The sequence below is a fragment of the Cebidichthys violaceus genome, unplaced genomic scaffold (genome assembly GCF_023349555.1).
Source record: "Cebidichthys violaceus isolate CVI_PGR_0920_01 unplaced genomic scaffold, fCebVio1.0.p SCAF_2, whole genome shotgun sequence".
NCBI classification, from domain to species: Eukaryota; Metazoa; Chordata; class Actinopteri; order Perciformes; family Stichaeidae; genus Cebidichthys; species Cebidichthys violaceus.
The window spans coordinates 16,578,620-16,597,743 of NW_027176372.1; the positions used below are offsets into that span (position 1 = coordinate 16,578,620).

Consider the following 19,124-nt stretch of genomic DNA (forward strand, 5'->3'; position numbering starts at 1 on the left):
CTTAACAGTTTTGTCTCATCTCTGTGAGCACACAACAAATCCTGTAGCATTTGTACAGTAGGCTCCACAGTTTGTTGCTCCCTATTATTTTTGAATTGATTCGACTTTGTTTGTTGTATCAGCTCCAAAGCTTTTTGGCAGCGTGTTTTAAGTCCTTTGGGAGGACACGGTAAACCTTTGTGCTTTATCAAGTGATTATTTTCTCATTAACTTCAGTCAGTCACAACAATGCTGAAAACCGTATAATAAGAAGCTTTTTAATCAAGCACGGCGGCAGGATGGTTTGTGTTTGCTCGTTCTTGTAGAAGCAGAATTGATTGAAAAGCTGTAAGATGGCATTTAGCTTCACTGAGAATCAGTTGAATTAGGAGGGAAAAGGTCACGCCACAAAAATAGTCTTTATTGACAGGTAAAATCAATTATATTAAGGCAACGGCAATACTGAGACTGACAGGCAGACGGAGTGAGTGGGTGTGTGTATAATTTGGTTTTTGCCTTGCAGGTTTATGTCAACTTCTTTGCAAAACAAACGCATAAAGATAAGTAAAGGAAACAAGAAATTAAAATAAAGGATTTCAGAAATGATTGGCACTGCCTTTGGCTGAATCACTGGGCTTCACATCCTCTGATTTGGAGCTCTGTTGAAACAAACAACATGCATAATGTAAACACAAGGTTTCATTAGGGGTAAAAATAGCTCAAAATATGTGTTGATGTAAAAAATATTCAAATAACACATATCAGTAGGTCAAATATTTAACATTTTAACATTGTTTGTAATATTCTAGATAAGACTGTTGTTGGGATATTCACTTTCTTTCTGCCAAGAGTTAAATGAAAGGATCGATAACACTCTCATGTCTGTAGGATGAATATGAAGCCAGCCAGCAGCTGGTTTCCTTAGTGTAGATGACCATAGAATAGTATTGTTACTATTGAACAGAGCTAGCTTTTATGCTAAGCTAACCATCCCCTGGCTGTAGCTTCATAGCCGGCATACATCGTTTTATCAATATTCTCTTTTCAGTTTGGGCAAGAAAGTGCAAAAGCATGTTACCCAAAATGTTATCAATCTATACCCAAACTGCAGTTCTGATTCTTGAACGTGAACCTGATGTTTCTATAGGGGACCGCATGAAAGCTGTTGGTCTCACCTTGGACTTGAAGAGGAGGTTGATGACGCCCTTTGAGCGTCTGTCCGCTGTTCGGTCTGAGTTCACACAGACAGACATGCTCTTACTGTCCCTCCTGGCTCTGACAGAGTCCACATCCTCTGCGCCCCCGATCACCGCCAAGGACAGACCTCCACACAGAAAAACTGAAGATTTAGTGTTTGTCTCATTCATAACCAACTTACAATGAACCCTCCTCCTGCAGCCAGGCCATTTAAAGTGACTAATTGTGCTCCTGCAGCTGTTCTGCTGATGAACTGTGTTTATGTTCAGTGAGGCTGTACAGCTTATAGTCGGCGATGCTCAATAGACATGGTGTCACCACACCACAGTCGATGCGAAGCTCAGCTGGCCTGGACCAACATGATGATATGCCAGAGACACTGATACACTATTTGGCAACTGAAGCAATGATATAAATATAAACTGAATGAGGTTGGTGCCCATTTCTGAAACGATTACAATCAACAAGATGCAACAATGCATCAGAGCTTCTGTTAGGTCAGGCTATTACTGCAACAGCTTGCCAATTTGTTTTTAACACACATTCGTTTAAAAACAGGCATAGTCATGCCATGACCTGCTGTGTGTTTTTCCTTACAGTCAGGTAAAAACACAGGCCATGTCTTTCTGTTTTGCCTCTGTGGGCCCTTGGTTTATAGGTGAAGCTCACTTACAGTGCACTAGGCAGCACCATGTGAATTTGTGTACGTTAGTCACCTGTGATGGCAGGCAGGGATCTGGAGTTGGCATTGGTCAGCAACACATTTCCTTCATTCGGCTCAGACAAATTGGTGTCACTGCGGAACTCCTGTTTCTTGGACAGCTAGAGGGAGACAGAGATCACACAAACTTCAGCAACAACACTTCCACTCAGCTCTACTACCCCATCACTTCTTTCTCTTTACCTTTCATCTCTCATCCCAGGATCTACCTCCCACTAAAGCTCAGTCTCACCCGTTTGCAGTCCAGTGTATTCGTCCTTTCTCTTTCCTCTGTGATGAAGATCATGCTGCTCCTCTTCTTCTTCTTCTTACTCTTCCTCAGCTTTACCTCCGCATCGCCCACCGTCACCACCGTCTCCACTGTACCTGCACTCATGCTGCCGCTGGAGCGCGGCAAAGAGGAGGTCCAAGAGGAGGGCGACTCTGGGGGGAAGTCCCTGGGAGGAGGCAGGAAGTAAATAAAAGATGTTACATGTTCATTTTTCATATCCACGTTGTTGTGGAGTTCATTTTTCATGAAGAATACATCTTGGCAGTTTGAGATAAGATGTATGACTGACCTTAAGCCATGAATTAGAAATTGATGACCATTTTATTGCACTGCAGTACATACAGACTGAGCCTGTCTACCAGCCTCTAGCAGACTTTGTTTGTTGCCATGTATGGAGAGAGAGAGAGAGAGAGAGAGAGAGAGAGAGAGAGAGAGAGAGAGAGAGAGAGAGAGAGAGAGAGAGAGAGAGAGAGCAGTGGACTAAAACGTCCTACACCGTGGCCCAGTGTGGAGATTGGGCCCGAAATAAAGACAGACCTTCCACAGTTCTTAAGTTCATTAAATTCCTGTTTTAAAATTTCAGACTGCTACACAACCAAGCAAAATGCTGCTTGGTTGTGTAATTTGTGTCAACACTTCCCCCCCAGCTGTTCCTATGGACTATGGACCAGGGCATCTGCAATGACGTGGATCTGAACGGTTTCTTGGGCGATCCTCGGCTGGGTATTGGGCATCGGAATAGTGGAGTCCAGCTCCACTTCACAACATCACAACATTTTGGTAACAACAAGGATCTAAAAAGTGTTTCATAAAATTATGGCTTAAAACTGGACAAAATATCAATATATGACAGAGCTACCTGTCTGCATGGAGCTTGGTTGGAGTCCCACATTCAGATCCCTGCAGCGAGGAGATTGAGATGATGGACTGACGAATGGAGCGCAGCATGGAGCGAGGACGAGTGGACTTCCTCTCATCCATGTCCGGCTAGAAATAGAGAGTTGAACATTGTTATATAGGACAATACTACAATATAAGATTACAACATATACTACAATATATAAGACAACACTGCGAGGATATTATTCTACTGATATTACTGTAAATAGTGACAGTGAAGCAAAGCCGAAGAACATCATTCGAAAATGTAATAAAAGCAAAAGCAAGTGGGGTTACTCTTAAAAACAGCACATCACTTCTGCTCATCATTAGTTTAATCTCTCCTCAAGGGCAGAACCAATTTACACGTTAATGACCACATTCAGCCCCAGTCAGACCATCCCAACCATGCTGTGGTTGGTAGAGAATTTAAAAGTTACAAAATCCTACATCAACAATACACTCAAAGGCTTTTGAAAGTGCTTTGATCTTTAAAATTCGCCTGGGCCAGCTCATTTGCAGCTTAATTAGCGCAGCTTTACCAGAGTAACTATGTGACCAGACCTGCAGAAAATAACATGTTTTGGATTACAGAGAAACTCCATGTTTTAGTAAAAAGTTGCTCCCCACATTTTGTCTCTTCTCCCCCTCTCATCAGTTCTCCCCCAGTTCTTACCAGCTCTCTCACTCCGTACTCTTTCTCCACTTTCTTCTTCAGCTGCTTGAAACACTCCTCCATGCGCTCGTGGAAAGGACGCAGGTCATCCATCACTCTTTTCCCATGGAGATATATCCCTCCACCCAATAATGGGATCTATGAATACAAATAATATGGTGTCAACAGAACGGCCACATAAAAGCAACACATGTATATGTATATGCGGTGTGTACATGTATTCAAAAACGTGTGTTAGCGGCTTCAGTACCTGCCATGCGATGAGGTCTTTGAGGCGCATCAGTTTATCTCTGTCCTCTGGGTGCTGCTGATTGTACTCTTCGGTAAAGAACGCCTGACACAGAGGAAACATTAAAAACTCATCTAAAACACTGCGGCTATACACATCACCTGGTCAGGCCCAGTTTGTAAATTAATTACTGACTCTTCAACCCACATGTGCACTTTCTAAGGCCACTGAATTCATACGATGCGTGATATGATAACACTGAAAATGTTTGAGGATGAAAACTAATACTATTTGTAGTTATGCATACTCCCTACTCCAATAAGTTCCTTGTATTTAATGTAATTTTATATTTTTACGTAATTCACCCTCAGGAAGTGATATTGATTTTTGTCTCTGAAGCTCTTCATTAAAAAAAAAAAAAAACACTCCTAAGATGGGGAATCTCAGTGAGTGGTGACTCAGTGGTGAGTCCAATGAATCATATTTTTTTTTTAGATAAAAAATGAAGGCCTATGAAAAGCAAGCCAAAATCAAAGTAAACTTGTGATAGGTGTAATAAACAATGGATTTTTAACTCCAATGCTCCCATACCATCTTCAAAAAAACAATATGGTCAACAATTGTCATAGCAAAGGGTTATAAATTGGGCTGATTCTTTACCTTTTCATACTTGGCAAAGCCGCCCATGACAGCTGGGTCTACGATGCCATTGAGCAGCATGGAGAGGGGGTTGATGGGAAGGGTCCAATCAGCCTGATATTGGTTAATCAAGGTCAGGATCTTCTCATTGGTGGACTCCATCGTCTCTATGGCATTCTCCAATGGAGACAAGGTAGTCTGGAGAGAGAAGCAGAGTGGTGGGAAGAGCAGAGGGTGGGATGTTGGAGATTAGAATAAAAAATTCAGGAAAACAAAAAAAAATAAAATATCTTTTAACCAATGGTGGTGATATGAGGAGTACACACACACACACACACACACACACACACACACACACACACACACACACACACACACACACTTACATGTTTCATGTCAGTAGCTTCAAACCAGCGCAGGATCCCTGGCAGCTTGTACACAGTGGTGAAGGTTGTGCGTTCAATCCACATAGACTAAAACACAGGAATGGAAAGGAGAAGGAAAAAATGAAGCAATAAGGTGAGCGTCAGTCACTTGTCAATGCTCAGAACAAGATACCATATCTTGTATTTAAGTCTGAACTCTTTCCAGACACTGAATGCTGTTGAAGACATCATTCAAAGTCCTGTTCAGAAGTTTGCTGTATCAGAGTGTTTCATGGTATACACCGGTTTATGTTGAAATTGGTAGAAAGACATGGTGTGGTCAGGACCAGCAGAGTTTCAGGGTGTTTTTTGTCAGAGTTCTGAGGCAGATCCAGTCTCCTGGTTGAATTATTTGGCATGGTTTGTCACTTGGAGAAGGCTGGAAGGCCTCTACCCAGTACAGATTATCTGAACAGCTGCGGTTAGGTCACAGTCGAGTGAGACCATTTTCTCTTTCACAGCATGGAAAGCAAAACTTGGGATATCTTCTGTCAGGCATTTTACTGCAGTGGCAGAGTTCCTACTTCAGACCAGTTTGAGAACCTATGTTTACATTACATACAAAACAATCACAAATGATCACACCTTAAAGCAAAGCAGACTTTTAGCATTATTTAACACATATGTGGGGGCCATTGTGGACTCACAGTCATTTACATATTTAGATCTATGAGAAAGTCATCACCTGTACTCACAAGGTTGTTCGGAGGTATGGAAGGACAGGGCTTTTTTTTTTTATCTTCATCACTGTCCCGTTTCACATTGGATTTGGAGAGTTATGGAAGCTATAAGCTTCTGGCTCAAAGATAGGTTTTTTTCATATCTGGGATCCCTTTCTATACTTTATTGGAGGTGATGGGGCCCAGGCCTTTTTTAGTGGTCTCTACGTACCAGCATGGAGTGAGATCTCGCGGTACATTTCCATACAGGTCTTAGTGTTTAATATGCCATTATCCCATCATTATGCCTAAGATGATCACCCTTGTAATACATTCATGTAAAACCATTCCATCTTGTTTTTTTTTTGTTCTCTTGCATGTGTGGAGAATGTGTTCACCCTTCACCCTTAATGGTTTGACCCTTGGTAAATCAATATCCTCCCTGGGAGAGCTAATCATATTCCTACTTCTCCCCATCGGTCCTACATACTGTAGACCTATTTCTTTTGCTCAGTGTGGTTTAAACACTAGGCACACTTTTCATTGGCCATCTGTTCGACATCTTTTCTTCATCACTACACAATCTATTATCAAATCTTAAACTGCAGTTATACCTGAATCTAATGTTACGTCTTAAATGCTCATTTGAAATCTTATAATATAATCCGATATACCACACTCTATTGAACAAAATCTTAATATCTTATTTAATAGGAGCTCATCTTTTCCGACAATGCAAGTACACAATTGTTATGAAACACTTTCATGGTCCCAGTAGTCTTAAGTGTTTTAATAAAAACTCACAACAAACTCATTGTTTGGGTCCACAGGTCCTTTCCTCACCGGTCGGGAATAGTGAAAACGCTGCACGTAGTTGGACTTGTAGAAGCTACACATAGTGTAAGCATAGAGAGAGACAGAGGTGAAAGTCAAACAAAGGAAATCAAATAAAGAAATTACAAAGAGGCAATATCAGGACTGTCTATTCTTTTCCAGTGCATATCATTTCACAGAAATTCACATTTTTCTTGATCAAAATATGAAGAGTAAAACACGCTGTTTAACAGACTTGATAATCTGGTCGGGACAAGGTTTGTTCTTCAGGCGAGGAGGAATCTCGAGGACTGGCGTCACTGTGAAACACTGGATATCTGGTTCAGATCACTCAGGAATGAATCATCACTACATTTTAGAGAGTATCTCTACATCCCTGTGTAAGAATATATTGACTGATAATTGAGAGATGCATCAGACCTCCAGCGGCTGGGTTTAAAACAAGAGGTACAGCAAAAGTAAGCAAAACATTAATTTAGGATTAGCAGTGTTAGTGAGTAATTAGTTACATGTAACAGCATACGCAATGACATTGCTCTAAGCACGCCGAGTCTTCCATGTCTGCGACCAGCCGACCGCGCCAAGGCGGGTGGCCATGCCATCGGACAAGAACGCCTTTCAGTGCTGGAAATTCAACAATATTTTCCCTCTGAAATCAGAAAAGGTCTCCAACATTACTGTTTACCAGCAGTGAAAATGCTGTCCACACTAAAATGCTCAATGTCAAACCTGAGGAAACTTGCTTTGTTTAAAACATTTATCAGAAAAGTAATCAAAATGTAATCAAACTAAATAAGTTATATTACTTTGATGGAGTAATTCAAATAGTTAATAATTAACTAATACACTGCATTGCTACACTATAGGCTGTAAGACCATGGGTAGTATTTACATTATATGTTTTCTCTATACATCTATATATGACTATACATTTGTGTGCTGTTAAAAAAAGTTTACTTTATTAGAACCGTCATATACAAAAATAAAATTTGACCTCTGCATTTAAACCATCCGAAGCACAAGGAGCAGTTGGCTGCTGTAAAGCACCAGGAGACTAACTTGTGGTTCAGATCAAGGACACTTCAACGTGCAGACAGTAGGAGTTGGGGATTAAACAATTCCCTCTACCCACTGAGCCACAGCCACCACTTTACTAATGGGTGTGTTATGCTCGCAGAAGGATACACTGCAGCGGAGAGTTCCTGATGTCGTCTCCTGGTATGGTGGTGGTGTTGAGGCGCACGGCGCTGGGGAACTGGCTCATCAGCTGGTTCTGAAAGTCCTCTCTGCGTTCATACTCCTTGCCGCGGTGGATAAACACCTTGTTCTGAAGCAACAGGGAATGTACTGGTGTTAATAATGATAAAGAGTATAAGCCCTTATTTCTCCTGCGACCACAAAGGGGCATTCTCTTTTTATCTCGACTTCCTAGGACAGTCAGTTCATATAGAGCTGGTAGACACTGCGTATATTTCTCAAAGTGGTCCTATGCCTTGTCTCCTTTCTCTACCCTGACAGACTAACTGTCTTTCTCATACTCCTTACCACAGCAGTTAAACACATCTAATGAGTAAAGGAGCTATAAACAGGGGAATATTATATTTCTGCAATTTGCTGAAATTTACAACGTTCTCATAAGGTACATCATGTCCCATTCTGTTAATCATCTCACTGGTGTGTTTAGAAACCACTGCTGCAATTTTAAACAGTTTAGTTTCAGTGCTGATGATGGGGGAAAAAAGGTTTTTGTAACCTCTTTGTAAAAGGAAAGGAGTCCGTGATACCTTAGTGCTCCTCACACATAGTGTGAATCTGTTTGCTTCTATTCTATGACAAGTGAGAACTTTATTTGTAACACTGTTAACTTTTAATGTCACCAAACAGTGATAAAACACACACCCTGAGGAATGGAGGGTAGCCCTGGCCGTAGTAGCCCACTGCAAAGTAGTCTGGTTTGGGCCTCAAGATCTTCATAATGTTTTCATAGAACTTGGCTTGTTTCTCCTGTAGAGAGGGAGAGAGGGAGAGAGACAGAGCAGGTGTTCAGAAGAGAGTTTCAGATGTGCACTGTGTGCAGCCGCAGCAGTTTTATCAGCTTGAGCCAATGACAAAGCTACCCTCAGCAGAATGCTGGGCCTTTGATAGATGGAGCAAAAATAAAATGCACAGCATACAAGGGCAATGCCAATTTATATAACCACATAGATTCAACATTAGCAGCGAGAGCCACTGCTGCAGTCATATACTGTAAAGAAAGAGATTTATCCATTGTTGGGAAAAAGTGTAATTCTCTGTGGGGAGAACTGCGTGAAGGAGAGATAGAGGAGAAGGTGGTGCTGGATTTGGGCATGGAGGGAATCACTTCTGCTGTACTGTTGAAGTAAGAGATGAAAGAAACAGAAGAGTGATTGAGAGGACAAAGTAAGATGAGGTGGGAAATGTTTTAAGTTGCTAATGGTTGGCAATGAAGAATCACACGTTGGGGTTAATATGGTAATTGCGGAAGCTCAAACCAGAGTTCTTCAGAAAAAGATGTATTTTAAAGGACTTGAAGTGTCAAGTAAGTATTCATTTTTAAACATGGATGAATGGTTGTCCTGAATCGTTTGTAGTATTTGAGAGTGTAGATGACTAACTTGGTTTGGAAACTGCTGACTGGGAAGAATGTTTTCTGAGGTTGTGCAATTTAGAACTTACAGACTGGCACCTGGACAATTTACTCAGGAAGTGAGCTATGTTACTGCTGCTATCAACAACTTAAATAAATTGACCGTGTCTTCCTTTCCATCTAACACTCCCTTACACCCAGGGACATCTATAACATCTATAAAGGGAATTTAGGAGAAAAAGGATGAGAGAATGAAACACAGAGAAAAATGTGAGATCATGTGCAGAAGATAGAGCATGAAGGTTTGAGATAGTCATGTATTACCAGTCTCTTGCTGAGTAACTCGTAGTCAAAGATCTCGTTTTCGTACTGTTCAGCTAGTTCCTTACACAGAGTGATGGCCTCCTCCCACATCTAAACACATATGCACACACACACAAAGAGAGGAAGAAGTGTCCTTCATTACACCATCTGCTTATAGCTCGGCAGCAGCTGTCGTGGTGGGAATTAATCTGGTGGAAATCTCTGTTTCCAGGTCTCTGGAGAGCGGAGGGAAACATCTCTTACACTGCTTCAGAGAACATAAAGAACTCATAGAGAATACAAAATGAATGAAATACCAACATACCGCTCGGAGACAATGACTGCAGGATTGCAACACTGTCTCATCCTTGAAAGATATTGAATGTTTGATACAGGAAAGGAACATTTCCCTAAATTACATTTTGAGCATTGATTTCTGATTTTTTTGCCTTTTGCTTAAGTGAACAATGTTATTTTCAATCGATTCAGAAACTGACTGCTAACACCTTTCTTCATAGTAGAAAGCCTATTTCTGATGTTAGAGCATTGATCAACATTGTTTTTAAATCATCACATTACTCTATGAGGGTGTTTTTAATAAAGAGACTCATGCTGTAGTCTAAAACAAGGCTGACCTTGCCCTTGTCAAAGTAGTCGATGATGGTGTCGTAGAGAGTTTCTTTGAGCTGCCGCTGGGTTTGCGAGCCATGGAACTCAAACTGGGGACTGCATGTCTCATCTAACCACTGGAACGGAGACAGAAAGAAGATAAAAAAATAAGGACAGGAAAGTGAGATACAGTATTGCTGAAACAAAAGAGAAAAAGTTACACTCAGACCAACTTTGTTTTTTTACTGTTCCATTTATCATGATGTTGAAACAAGAGAGGAGAAGAACTAAAAGCTTTGTTTCTTTGCGGTAATAAATCAATATTAGTCAAAGGCCGAGTGCGCACAAAAACATGCAGCGCAATGTCCATTAATTATGATGAGCCAATAGTTAATCTTCCATTACATAAATTACACAGAAATTCATTTGGAAACTAAACAAAAATTGCACAATGATCTCTCCGAAATTGACTTATATTATTGGAGCAGGTCTATCAAGTAGAGGAGGATTAGAGCATGCTGTGCTTTACAGCCCGCTCTTTATAATAATGTGAAGCGGGTATGACAGGACTGACACTGGAGATGAATGGAGATTATAAAATGTTTTTATAGAGTTCAACTGCTTTGATGTAATGATACTAGACAGCGAGAGGAGGAGAGAGACACGAGAGAAAGGGAGCGACGCCTTTATCCCTGTTCCTCTCTGTGGGCCTCTAAGTGTCCCATAAAAGAGATGAAGAGACAGAAGAGGTCAAACACACATGTGTGCGCTGACGTTGACGCTCACACAAAAACCTGCGCACACACGGAATCAATCGCGATGCACCCACAGTGGCCGATGCGATGCACCTTCAGAGCTTAATCTTTTGGAGGCCAGCGACGAGGCAACCAATTATCAGCTAATAAAAAACATTCTTGTTCGTGGCAAACAGAAAAGTGATTAGACAGAGCAAGACACTGGGTCCAGCATTAAAACAACAGAGGAGCGTGTTTGTGTGTGTGTCCTACCTTGAGCAGACGAGAGTGGAGCAGCAGTGTGTATGCTGCCTCGGTGTAGTTTTCACCCTCCAGGTGAAGGTCCCTCAACTTGTAAAGGTACCTGAGCACAAACGTGTACAAACACACACACACACACACACAGACACACACAGAGTTACAGAGGTTAGGTTACCTTAATATGCAATATATACATCACTCCACTAGATGCCCCTGTTGGACAACTTGAAACATATGGAGCATTTATTAGTTTATATATTTACACACTAGTGTGTCACTGCCCCAATCAATCTGTCTCATGCTCACACACACACACACACACACACACACACACACACACACACACACACACACACACACACACCTATACGTACCCTGAAATATATACACAACAGAGATCGGTCATTCAAGAGCACACACATGCGACCACGTAATTTCACGCAATGTCTTTTTAACTGTCAGATATTTTGTAGCCCATATGTTTTATGTTTTATAAGCCCTACAAAGAGGGAGATGGGAACATTAGGCTGCTAGCCATCCAGCATACTCGTTTACTGCTTGTTTTTTTGTTTAGCTCCTTTTCTGTATCTCCCTCTGTCTTCTCCCTCTGTTAGGGGAAAACATTTTGCCGCACAGGCAGAGGCTGGACTTTCTTGCTTAGGCATTGATGACAAAGCAAGAAAGCAGTGGCTTTCTAGATGCTTTTAAATGAAAGATCCTCTGCATGCGTGATGCACTCTCAGGTCAATCGTTAAATGTTAAATGTTGAAGGGTCTTGCTTTCTATTCTCTTTAACCTCATCTCCTCCTTTCACTTTTAACCAGCTAATTTCCCGAATGGAGCTTCAGCCTGTTCTATTGGTTGCTGTTGACAGTGTGAATGTCAAGTCAATCTGCATCTCCATCTACTTACTGAACCAGTTTGTTTGATTGACCCTTCGCTCTTCATCCTTCCTGTTCTTCCACCCGTCCCTCTCTTCCGTCCTCCATCTTTCTCTGTGTTTTTCACCAGTAATTTGGGGTTTTCAATTAGCAAGAGAGAAATTCTTCTATACCTGGGTGTTAAGAAATCTGGGAGACCTGGGAGATGAAGTTTGTAGAATTCATCTTTTTATTTGAAATCAATCTAATGTTGCTCCAATTAATTAAGTACAATTAAGGTTATATCATTATTAAATGTACACATTGGCCAAGTTGTGTTTAAATTGTTCACCAGAAAAATTGCTGATGTATAATCCATAACTTTGGATAACATACAGCCTTTTACCCTCTTTGAGCGTGACATAAGCTATCACCCAATTCCACCCTACACTCAAATTCTAAGGTTTTGAGTACAGTATGTCGTTTGATCACGTTAAAAATGTGACACAATTCCTGGAAGTACATTTCAAAAAAGTCAGTAAACTTTGAAGTGCCTAATTCCTTGGTGTGCTATACAATATAATGCACAGAGGCAATGTAGTTTGCATCAGGGCTGCAGAAAATTTAAATAAATTAAATTTCCTAATGAGACAGCTCCACAAAGATCTCATAAAACAAAAAATAAAAAATGAAATGTTTGGAAAACCATTGTCTAAAGTTACAGTTTGATAGAGGTCTGACAAAGTTTCCGTAAGTGCAAAACAGCAAAGAAAGTTCAACCCTTGCATACTACTGCAAAAGACGGTATACTATAAAAATACGTATTTAATACATTGGGCATATAATTAATACAGTTTAGGGAATAATCAGTTGTCGTGTTAGCATTGGTTTCATTTTCAATATAAATGTAAGCCATTAAGATGCAAATTTAATGATCGTTAATTCACACGCTGGGCCAGACCATAATTAGTTTGAGGTTTTATTATCCATGCATGGCGTTTAGTAATGTAGCTAGAACTGTGTAAGATAATATTCTGGCTTATTATACAGCACATAGGCTTACTGCTTTAATGTGTATTTCCATTAAACTATGTTTGTTTCCTAATGTTAATAAGCGAGCTGGCCAAATGTTACGGGTATTCTCCACAGGATAGATGGAGGCAGCTGATCAACCACAGAGTTGAGCTCACATTCCCACATACAGATAACTAATTATGTCCATAAGCTATCCCCAGAAATGCATGTGGGACCTGACGGGATCTGTATTCCCTCTCTCTCTCTCCTGCCATCATCCTGTATTCCTCCGTCTCTCCCTCGTACCAATCATGTCTCTCATTCTCTCGGTTCGCCCTCCAGTCCGACTAAGAGCTGATCCTGTGGATTCTGACATTAATTCAGTGGGACTCATATAATCCCTTGTCAGATTACGGAGCAACACACAGACACACACAGACACACACAGACACACACACACACACACACACACACACACACACACACACGTACAGACTTTCAGAGACACACAAACACACACATGCATTCATTTACAAAGCAAAAATGCACCACTTAAATGTATTTAATGTCAACGTCAGCTCATAAATACCTGATGTACATCCCTTCACGATTGATGTCCTTGTAAAAGTTCTGCGAAAATCAAAAGGAAAAGTTGGGTTAACAGATTTTACATCATTCTGAATCACTGCACTGATTACTACTTTGTCGTCTTGTATTTATGTGGAGGAGTGTTTGTTTTAAAAGGCGGTTTGTGTGTGTTATGTGGGTTATACTTCAGACTGCCCGTGTGTGTTAGTGTGTGGGAGTGTGTGCTGCTTAACTACAAATGTGCATGCACACTTAGTTTAATGAAGTTTAACGACATCTACAGAGAACAGAGGAGTGAAACGAACTAATGTAACCCACACTTTCATCCCCATCACGAGTCAGCAGACACAACGCACACACACACACACACACACACACACACACACACACACACACACACACACACACAAACACAAACAATCAGAAATATGCAAAAACCAAGCTCAATTACTGTGAAATTCACTGTGAAGCCGTAGCATACGGTATGCATATTTATGGCTACTTGCTTTATTTTTGAAAAGGTCAGATACATCATTGTTTGCATCAATGCATTTTGACTTGAGTAGCCAATGTCCTGCTGGAGGCTGTCCATCTACATGCAGGTCAGATGATTTTACTCTGAGCAATCTTTTGATCATGCAACACAATCCATAGTAGAACTACAGTATCACCTTTATGCATCTTTCCCAACCAACAACACACCAGGTGACAGACATTTTAAAATCTGTATATACTGTATATCTTATATGAAGAAAGTGTTATCTGTAATACCGACACGCTTTTTTCCGGAAAGCCTTTAGCATGCGGTTAGCCAAGGTTATTTCAGCCTGAGCTTTGAGTGTATGCTTGTAAATGCATCTAAGTGTATTTGTGATTCTTTGAAAGTGCATCCACATGAGGAGGCAGAGCAAATACCTGTGCGTATGTGTGTGTACTTCCTAAGTGAAGTTAGCCTGGGGGGGATGGGGGGCTGCTCGCCTGCAGGAGGGATTTTTTAGCTGGCCGAACAAATGAAAGAGAATAGCTAACAGGCAGCTGCCACAGGCTACAGGCTAAACATCACTGTCATGTGGCAATAGCCTCAAGTCCGAAAGAGGAAAATAACACATTATAGAAACCAACACAGACACAACCATTCATCATTAACTGATCCTCCTGAATGTTAGCGTGTCAGAAATGTCATCCAAATATTAAAGATCTGAAAGAACGAAAACAAATTATGAAGGAACTATAACGTTGAATTGTTCTGTGGAGACAATTGCATGGTGGGTAGATGGGATCCATTTCTAAACTTGTGTATACAGTGGGGGAGAATATGATTAGGAGACCACATAAGAGAAAAGATGTGCAGCGCACAGGAGCTGATGCAACGCTCTGCAAAAACTGTCAGAGACCAGACACAGAGATGAATCTTTTCCTTTAGATCAATCAGCACACAAATCAAATGAGGAAAAGGAAAACAAAGACCTTGGCATGAAAGACAAGACATAAAATCAGTGTTGCATAATGAACTGTTCAATCGGTGTGGCTCTTTTAGTATGTATGAGATTATTGACCGAGGTCTCTGTGGAACAAACTCACTTACTTGTCTGTTTTCAACAATACATAAAGTTAGTTTCAATAATAATGAGTTTACCGATGTGTGTGTGTGTCTGAGGCCAGCACCTTTCTAGTGCAGCAACAAAGTACAGAACATGTATCACAAGGTTGGTGTGAACAAATTAAAATCCATGGTGACACATGCCAGATTCACAACATATAGTAGATTTCGAAAGATTTGCAGCATCAATGAATCATGAAGAAAACAAAAAAACAATATTAAAGTATTATGGAGAGGTTCACAGCAATATGGTGAAATTCAAGGACCTAACTTCCTACTTAGTCCTGTACCCACATTGGTAAAAGCCCACCTAAACACCTCGGTTGTGGAGAGGGAATTTGTAAAGCTGATCAAGCCTGCAGCAATTGGAAGGTATTCCGTATTTCAAAGAAGTTGGTGGGACTTACCAGAAGGTTGACAGTGCAGCTCATGCGGTTGTTGCGGCTGTCATCGCTCATCACAGTACGGTAGTCCAGGAGACGAATGAGGAGTCCCTTCACCAAGGCGACAAAGTGCTGCACCTGTGGCCTCAGCGTGGGTTTCTCTGCAGCACAGTCCAGCAGGCTGGCAGACAACAAGCGTCCACAAGTTAATCATCAGAGGATTTGGTCTTGATATTCAGTGTTTGAGTGCTGCAAGCTTTGTGAATGTATATCTGTTAAACCATTGACATGACTCCAAAGTTCACTTTAAAGGGGAAGCAGGAAATCCACTCTCTGAAGTCATATTTTATGACACAAGCAAAGCCAGGCCAGTCACGATTTAAACCATTTTTCAAATGTCATACTATATTTTATCAGTACTATCCCTTTTATTCTTAGGTGCGCGTTTATATACAATAGACAGAATAACTTGTCAAGCATTAATGGCTGCTGTAATTGTGCTTTCTATTGTAATACTAAGGCGTACATGGTCTCCAGTAGTTGCATGTATTGCTCGTCTCCTCCTCCACCCTCCACCTCATGGTCCAACTTAAGAATGATCTCATTCTCAAACTATAGAAGAAAAGAGAGAGAGAGATAGAGAGAGAGATAGTAAAGAGGAGAAAAGAAAACAAATAAGGAAAAAATCAATTATGCAAGCATAATTAAGGTGTCTCTTTTCCTTTCATGCAGTGCCACAGGAAATCGATGGATGTGCACAATGTGCATGTGCCAGTGTTTCTTTGTGTGTTTTGAGTGTGCAAATGTGAATTAGTCTTTCGCATCCTCTGATGTTTTGTTTGAACATTTCTGCACATTGTGCGACATTTGTCGCACATTTCTGTATTTGTGGGTTTCTACCTTGTGGAAGTCTCCAGAATGTGCATGTTCACAGGTGATCATGTCGAAGAAGATGGGGATGGTGGCCCTTCTCAGCTCTTCTTCTGGGATCAAAGTCATCTCCAGGATGGGACCCACCATGCCAGGGATGAAACAGATCTTATGACTGCCTGAAAGACACACACACACACACACACACACACACACACACACACACACACACACACACACACACAAGTAATGAAAATGCAGGTAACACCATATCTGACCCATCTCCCCTTGCTCACCAGCTGTCCTCTGAAAGGCTCCACAGGTCTCTGACCACCAACACATCCTAATTCAAGGGCAGTGTTTCCTTCTACAATAAAGATTTGATTCCTATCTCCAGAGTATAACCACTGCCCATGCTGTCTCTCTATGTGAACAAATTCCCCCGACGCTTGGTTGTGCTGTTCACCCACCTACACTGGTATTATATGTGAGTAAACACACACACACACACGTTTGCATACCCAGAAGCAAACTAGATTTTATTACCTAGTTTGTACCAGATGTCACGTATAGCGAAGCCAATGAGTCCTCTCATATCTCCATATCTGGAATTAAGAAATACAAAAATACACATAAACAAGAGACAGAAAGAGAAATCAGCCCAGTAGTTTAAAATCAATGTCTTGATCAATACTGATATTTTCATCTTCAAAAACTGAGGACCCCAGTGGGAAGATAATGCTGTGTCAATCTGCCCCAACATGCACCAAATTGAATGTCTCTCTACAGACATCACACGGTTTTAATAGGCAGTGGGAGTGTAAACAGTAAATGCAGACTCCAAAATAGATCACAAATCACTGAGTGTTTCATTAGAGCAAGGAGTAAAATTATATGCGCCCTTCTCTCACTTGGCCAGAATCTTGTTCCTCTTGGTTGACGAGAAATGCTGAAGCTGCAGAGATTCCTGGGTGATAAACGCCACCGCCAAGTGGAAGTAGTTATTCCACAACTAGACAAAGAAGAAAAGTGACGAAGAGTGGAGATGTAGAGAGAGATCTTTGTTAAAAGCACTACAGCCCCCCAAAAAAAGGCACTGTCATTATGAGTAAAAGCCTGTAAATACACACAAACACACTTACCTGTACTTCAAAGTCATCGTTATTCAGGAACTTTTGGTTCATTGTGTCTGCATAGGTATTGATGGCTCGCAGGAACACTCTAATGGAGAGAAACACACAAATTGATTGTACACACACACACACATACATACACACTCACAAAGTAAACCTATAAAATAAAACAGTGGAAATCAATGCTACGAAAAAAGAACTTCCTCATGCAGCAGTTTGATTGCTGATGAATAATTAATAAATATATATATATATATATATATATATATATATATATATATATATATATATATATATATATAAAAAACTTTAAGATGCTCTATCTGAAATTCAGAGCATTCCTCGCCATGTTGAGAGCCCTGATACAACAGCTTGCAACTAAAGGTGCTAATGGTGCAAACAACAGCAACAATGTTGAAAGAGCTAACAGCGTTAACCTGGGGGGGAACCAAAAGACGCAGCGCTTCTGCTAAGATGCCGTCGGTGTGCAAGGTGTTAACATCTGTAACCGGCGTCTGAACGCAGTGCAGAGCAGCGAACATGAGCTACACAGTGGTTCACACTCACATGCACTAAGAGCAAGTGCAGCCGCCAGGCTATGTCAACAAAGCAAGGGGAAGCTCAGATTACAACACACACAGAAGGTGAGAGACCTCATATCTGCTTAGGTAGACATTACTCCACTATATCTTTACATAGCAAATAGTTGTTTGCTGCAATATTAATGCTCTGAATATCATATAGAGGACCTTTAAGGAAAAACGTGTCAATGATCACAAATGCAACGTATTTGTTGTTAATCAACAATTAAGCTCCAGTCCACAGCTTTATTCAGCTCATTCAAGACTGTAATATTGCTTCAGATTCAAAGCATTTGTCACAATGATAGATCTCGATAGCAGCTTCACACAGTGTGCAGGTGTATCAGTGATTTGTGGCTTTATGAATTTCTAAAGTTAAGTAGCAAATCTGTCTTTCTGCACGAACACCATCTATCTATCAATCATCGTTATTCACGGCCAACTGACATTACCTCTGGCTGCCCTTTACTTTTCAGTGGGACGTTCTCTCTACCTACCTGCACATCTCTTCTCAAGGCCCAGTCTGCAGACGCCTTATTAACCTGTCTTTTCCTCTTCCTCACTCTCACTTTTACCTATTTGCCTTTTCTCTTCCTCTGACACAGCTGTAGCCTCCCCTCTAGCTTACTTCACAAAATATACACAGCAGCAGTTCACACACACACACACACACACACACACACACACACACACACACACACACACACACACACACACACACACACACACAAACACACACACACACACACACACACACACACACACACACACACACACACACGTTTGTCACCTCAGCCTTTTTCATCATTGCAGCCCTGATCCCCAGCTTTACTATCTCTAAGTTATCCCTTTGTGGGTTTGTGTGACTGTGAATGTCTTTTATGATTCACATTTCACACAGTTAGAGAGGCAGACATGGGACAAGTGGATGGTTAAAATCTCGGGTCTGTATGTGTGTGCTTGTAGTACCTGTTCTGGACCATGATCATGGCCATCCAGTCAGAGGGGTACACATGTTTCCCAATCAGGTCCTTGAAAAGTAGGAAGGACTCCATCAGGAAGTCCTGCAGT

At 41.1% G+C, this 19,124-nt stretch overlaps 1 protein-coding gene across 1 annotated transcript in view; it reads right to left on the reverse strand.

The window, feature by feature from the left end:
- Positions 1 to 379: 379 nt before the first annotated feature.
- Positions 380 to 19,124, reverse strand: part of dock2-like (dedicator of cytokinesis protein 2) — a 90,424-nt gene continuing 71,679 nt past the window's right edge. Inside the window, exons 28-51 of the mRNA XM_068714803.1 lie at positions 19,023 to 19,117; positions 17,482 to 17,560; positions 17,251 to 17,351; positions 16,886 to 16,944; positions 16,370 to 16,518; positions 15,996 to 16,081; positions 15,494 to 15,650; positions 13,488 to 13,528; positions 11,037 to 11,127; positions 10,056 to 10,166; positions 9,442 to 9,531; positions 8,409 to 8,513; positions 7,695 to 7,836; positions 6,745 to 6,826; positions 6,480 to 6,564; positions 4,978 to 5,064; positions 4,613 to 4,789; positions 3,974 to 4,057; positions 3,724 to 3,861; positions 3,028 to 3,155; positions 2,130 to 2,334; positions 1,893 to 1,998; positions 1,155 to 1,303; positions 380 to 638 (exon numbers count right to left, since the gene is read on the reverse strand). Coding sequence (XP_068570904.1) covers positions 576 to 638; positions 1,155 to 1,303; positions 1,893 to 1,998; positions 2,130 to 2,334; positions 3,028 to 3,155; positions 3,724 to 3,861; positions 3,974 to 4,057; positions 4,613 to 4,789; positions 4,978 to 5,064; positions 6,480 to 6,564; positions 6,745 to 6,826; positions 7,695 to 7,836; positions 8,409 to 8,513; positions 9,442 to 9,531; positions 10,056 to 10,166; positions 11,037 to 11,127; positions 13,488 to 13,528; positions 15,494 to 15,650; positions 15,996 to 16,081; positions 16,370 to 16,518; positions 16,886 to 16,944; positions 17,251 to 17,351; positions 17,482 to 17,560; positions 19,023 to 19,117 — 2,610 coding nt within the window. The 3' untranslated portion in view covers positions 380 to 575. The remainder of the gene's footprint in view (positions 639 to 1,154; positions 1,304 to 1,892; positions 1,999 to 2,129; positions 2,335 to 3,027; positions 3,156 to 3,723; positions 3,862 to 3,973; positions 4,058 to 4,612; positions 4,790 to 4,977; positions 5,065 to 6,479; positions 6,565 to 6,744; positions 6,827 to 7,694; positions 7,837 to 8,408; positions 8,514 to 9,441; positions 9,532 to 10,055; positions 10,167 to 11,036; positions 11,128 to 13,487; positions 13,529 to 15,493; positions 15,651 to 15,995; positions 16,082 to 16,369; positions 16,519 to 16,885; positions 16,945 to 17,250; positions 17,352 to 17,481; positions 17,561 to 19,022; positions 19,118 to 19,124) is intronic.